The sequence below is a fragment of the Pygoscelis adeliae genome, unplaced genomic scaffold (genome assembly GCF_000699105.1).
Source record: "Pygoscelis adeliae isolate BGI_AS28 unplaced genomic scaffold, ASM69910v1 Scaffold427, whole genome shotgun sequence".
In the NCBI taxonomy this organism is placed as follows: Eukaryota; Metazoa; Chordata; class Aves; order Sphenisciformes; family Spheniscidae; genus Pygoscelis; species Pygoscelis adeliae.
The window spans coordinates 198,906-203,112 of record NW_008825214.1 but is presented as its reverse complement, the minus strand read 5'-3'; the positions used below and the strand labels follow the sequence as shown (position 1 = coordinate 203,112).

Sequence of the window (4,207 nt, the reverse complement as noted above, 5' to 3'; positions counted from 1 at the left end):
TCCACCCCCGCACACCCTCGGCCACGTCTGCCTGGCCATTACCTGCTTACTGGAAGACATATTGGTCAGCGTGCTGATGCTGCTGGTATCCGTCACCACCATCGCCGAGGGGAAGCGGGAGGTGTGGGAATACTGGGGAGGCTCCTGTTTGTGTGCATACACTGCGGAGAGGAGGGAGACAAGCAGCCGTCACGGAAAAGCCACCCACAGCCCTCGCGCCGGGGCAGAGCAGCCGAGTGCTGCGTTATGGCAGGTCACCGGGGGGCTGGGGGGGGACGGCCATAACGGAAGAGGGAGTAAAAAAAAGCCACGAAAAGAACCCCCCCCCTGCCTCTAAGCCACCACTTTCTCAGCTACCAGCTCGCCCAGGGAAATCAGTGGGGACCGAAGGGCAGTGGCTGGACCAGACACTGGTAGCTCTGCAGAGCCCGGTGCTGGAGCAGGGATGGGGCCGGGATGATGGACGAGCCCGAGGGGTGAAGCCAGATCCCTTCGGGGCACAGCGGGGGAGCGTCTGCTTTGCAGGGATCGCAATAGGCTCAGCCACCTCCTTCAGCAAAGCATGTGTTTTAGCAGTAAGAAGACAGAAGGAAAAATAAAGTCCGTACAAAACACTGCTGGGGGCTGCATCCCACCCACAGGGCAGCAGTGGAGCGGTACGGGAGATGCGGCACGGCGGATGGGACGGAGGAAGGAGAGGATGAGGCAGGATGTGGCCACCCCACACCGCCGTGCATCCCGCCCGCAGCCCCGCGCCAGCTGGTACCCGCAGGAGAGAGGCGGCAGCCAAGGGCGCAAGCTTGGGCAGGGGAGAGCAGGAAGAGAGCACAAGCTTATTTTCCCTCTGAACTCATTTTTTGGGCCCTTCCCTTCGCAGCTACCGCCCGGACCCTTACTGTGCGAGTTCTGCAGCTGAGTCACGGTGGCCATAAAAGGCTGCTGCGTCATATGGCTGGGTGACTGCTGCATCAGCGGCTGCTGGTGCGGGCTGTGGAGCTGCTGGGAGAACTGGACCGGCTGTAGAGCTGCCAAGCTGCCGGCAACGCTGTTGATAACAGGTACGCTCTGCGCCTGCGAGGTGTTCAGACCTGGGAGGAGGGAGAGAGCAGAACAGGGACGTCAAGCGCCGGCGCGAGTGGGCAGGGTGTCCCCCTCCCCGTCGTAGGAGCAGGGGGGTCCACGCGGGGCACGGAGGGGAGCTCGGGGCGCGTGCTTACTCTGTGCGATGGCCATGACTCCTGAGAGCGGCGTCATGATGAGGTTCTGGGACTGCTGCGGGTTGTGGTGTGACAAGCTGTGGATGTTGGTCAGGGTGCTCACTGGGGGCAGCCCGCCCCCCGAAACGGAGATCTGCCAAGGAGCAAGGCAGGACAGCCATCGTCAGAGGCACAGCCAAGGGGGCTGCTCCCGGCCCCCTCCACTGCTGCCTGCCTGCTTCAGCAGGGAGATTGGGGAGGGGGGGGTCAGCAAAGCCCCCTCCCAAGAGGCGAGTGGGCTGCAGCCTCACTGGGGCACCTTCAGTTCAGCGCACACAGCTCCCACCACCCCGGGGCTGCAGACCCTGGCTGGGATGCCTGAACCTCGTGTTAATAAATAGCGAAGCAGCAGCGGGGAAGGACTTTGCTGGCACTGGCTTCCAGCTCCACCAGAGCACGGCACCGGGACACGGCACATCCCGAGCCTTTGCCATTTTGTCCCCCAAGTCCAAGCTCCTGCTGTCGGCGACAGCTGAGGACTCTCAACACTCATTAACCTCTAACCACCACGGTTGTAGAGGAAAGTGGGAAATATAAACTCGGGGAGTAAAAAAAAAAGACAGAAAGCAGATAAAAAGGGCCTCATGGTGATGATCTTAGTCACCACTTTTGCAGACGGGCAGGATACTGGTGAGATGGGCCAGGTGCACTCAGCCAGAGCCAGTTCCCGGGATTTCAGGTCAGCGTTTAGGGATCAGACACACAAAGGCACTTGGAGCATGCTGAGAGGACTGGAGCTGGTCCCCAGGACAAACATGGGGTTAAGTGCCTTATTTCTTTAATTGCTGCACATTCTCCTAATCCCTCTCATTAGACCTCTTGCACTGAGCAACCTCGATCCAGATTCAGAGCCAACCTTGCGGCTCTTTGTGTGACATTTCTGGACACCAGTCCCAGCACCTTGTTTATTTCGCACATGTGAGTTGGAGATAGCCCCGCTGCAATTGAAACAAATCCATCAATAAATTCCAAAGCCCGGGAGTGACTCATATTTCCTGATCCGGTATTTTCCACTTTCAAAGTCTCTTCAAGGCCAGGTTACACCACACTCAGCTGCACAAGTCAAACAGTTCACGGCGAGCGCACGCCGCTCACCTGCACCCTGGGGTCCTTTTGCAGGGGGTTTAGACCCAAAGCATTGCACCCAAAATCACCTCTGGAGATCGCATGACTGGAGAAGACCCTCCAGACACCGGACCCTCGGGGGAGACCCTCTGGCACTACCACGGCTAAGGGCAACACTGGAGCATGAAAGGGTGAACCACCAAAGCTTTCTGCAGCCTCGGTAACGCTCCTCCCTGAAAAAATCGATTGCCTTCAGATGCAGCAACTTCCTTGGCAGCTTTTGGTTTCATGTGGGGTATTAAAGGCACATGTTTACTTACTAGAAACCACAGCCTACAGCATATTTTTATTAAATCACTTGCAAGCACTAGCTAGCCCCGCTTAAAGATGAGAGATAAGCTGGCAGAGCTGCATGCTGCTGAGGACCTGAGCGGTCCCTGACAGCGCTGTGCAGTGTCTGTGCAGCAGGGATAATTCAGCAGGGCTTTTGCTGCCACACGCCAGCGCCTACTGCACTTCAACAAGTTGCTTTTCCAAGTTCAATCTGCTGCATTTCCACGCAGCCTTCTCCTGTGCTGCCCGGCCACCGTGAGCTCCCTCTGCCCCGTCCGAGGGTCCCTCTCTGTGCTCCTGCAAACCCACCCCTCAGACATGGCCCCTGCAAAAAGAGCTGGCAGGGGGGGTGCTGGCAGCCTCTGCCACCAAGCTCTGCATCGCTTTGTTCTCGTGGACCCCCGCCCCGGGCACTCGGTGCCTACTTGCTGCTGCCTTTATTCCTGACTCATTTTATGACTTCAAGGCTCAGGGTTGTAAGGCTCAACACACCCCTGGGGAGATATGGGTGCTTTCGGGGTGGAGGGAGCATGCTGGGAGGGCTGGGTTTTTGCTCTGCAATATCTCCCCTGCTTGGCGGGGGACACTTGGCTTTGCAGGGTCAGCGTCCGAGCCCGAGGGGCTGCATGGAGACCCTCACGAGCCAGAGCCAGAGGGCGGCAGAAGGAAAGGCAAATTAAACAGTGCCATAGCTGAGGGAGGGGATGCCAAGCCCCTCTGCAGCAACCCAACTTCGCGAGGAGACCAACGCGACAGCCCAAGAGGGCCAACCCTCCGAAAATGGAAGTGAAAACCAGGAAAGAGCGGGCTCGGCCCTGCCGCCCAGTGCCATGTTTGACTTTCACTTTCAGCAGAAAAAACCTCCTCCCGGAAGAGCAGCGGCCACATGCAAATCTCTGGCAGCCTGCTCCGGGGAAGGGCTGTGCTCTCCCATCCCATCCCGTCCTTCCCCATCACCCTGCGCCCCCTCCTCGCCCCGCTCCTTCATGCGCTCCTCCAAAGGGCTTTGCACCAGCCAGGCACCCACAGAAAGGAGCAGCCCGAGCACTCGGGCGTAGGAAACCCAGCCCAGCCCTACATTTACAACCACTTTTTTTGCAGTGGCCGTGCAGCACCCGGCATTGGGAGGCATCAGGCACCCGACAGGGATGCCCATGTCCCATCTCTGCTGCCTGCCACTGCTGGCGTTTGCAGCTCTGCCCAGCGGAGCCCTTGCAGCAGAGCCCCGAGCACGTGGGGAAGGGGACAGGGAGAGGCAGGAGCTCCGGGGCTGGAGCTGGCGCTAGCAGGTTAGATGCCCTGGGTGATGCTCTGGGGCAAGAAGGCCCCTGCTCGCAAGGAGAGCGCTTCCCCGGCGAAACTCCAAACTTGGGAGGGCTTAGGGAAAAAATAATGAATGAGCATTTTATCGATACGCATGTCATTGGCAGGAGAAAACAAACAGTGATCCACCCAGCGCACATTCAATCTGCAAGGCATGCAATCAATAAAAACCCGAGCGAGGCACTGTCAGATTTATGGGCCGCACTCGGAAAACACGCCGTTGCCTGCCG

The 4,207-nt window shown here is 58.8% G+C and overlaps 1 protein-coding gene across 1 annotated transcript in view; it reads right to left on the bottom strand.

Moving 5' to 3' along the window:
- The window catches only part of HNF1B (HNF1 homeobox B), a 17,767-nt gene that overhangs the window by 3,004 nt on the left and 10,556 nt on the right, over positions 1 to 4,207 (bottom strand). Inside the window, exons 5-8 of the mRNA XM_009329124.1 lie at positions 2,352 to 2,485; positions 1,218 to 1,350; positions 897 to 1,088; positions 43 to 161 (exon numbers count right to left, since the gene is read on the bottom strand). Of these exons, the coding sequence (XP_009327399.1) occupies positions 43 to 161; positions 897 to 1,088; positions 1,218 to 1,350; positions 2,352 to 2,485 (578 nt within the window). The remainder of the gene's footprint in view (positions 1 to 42; positions 162 to 896; positions 1,089 to 1,217; positions 1,351 to 2,351; positions 2,486 to 4,207) is intronic.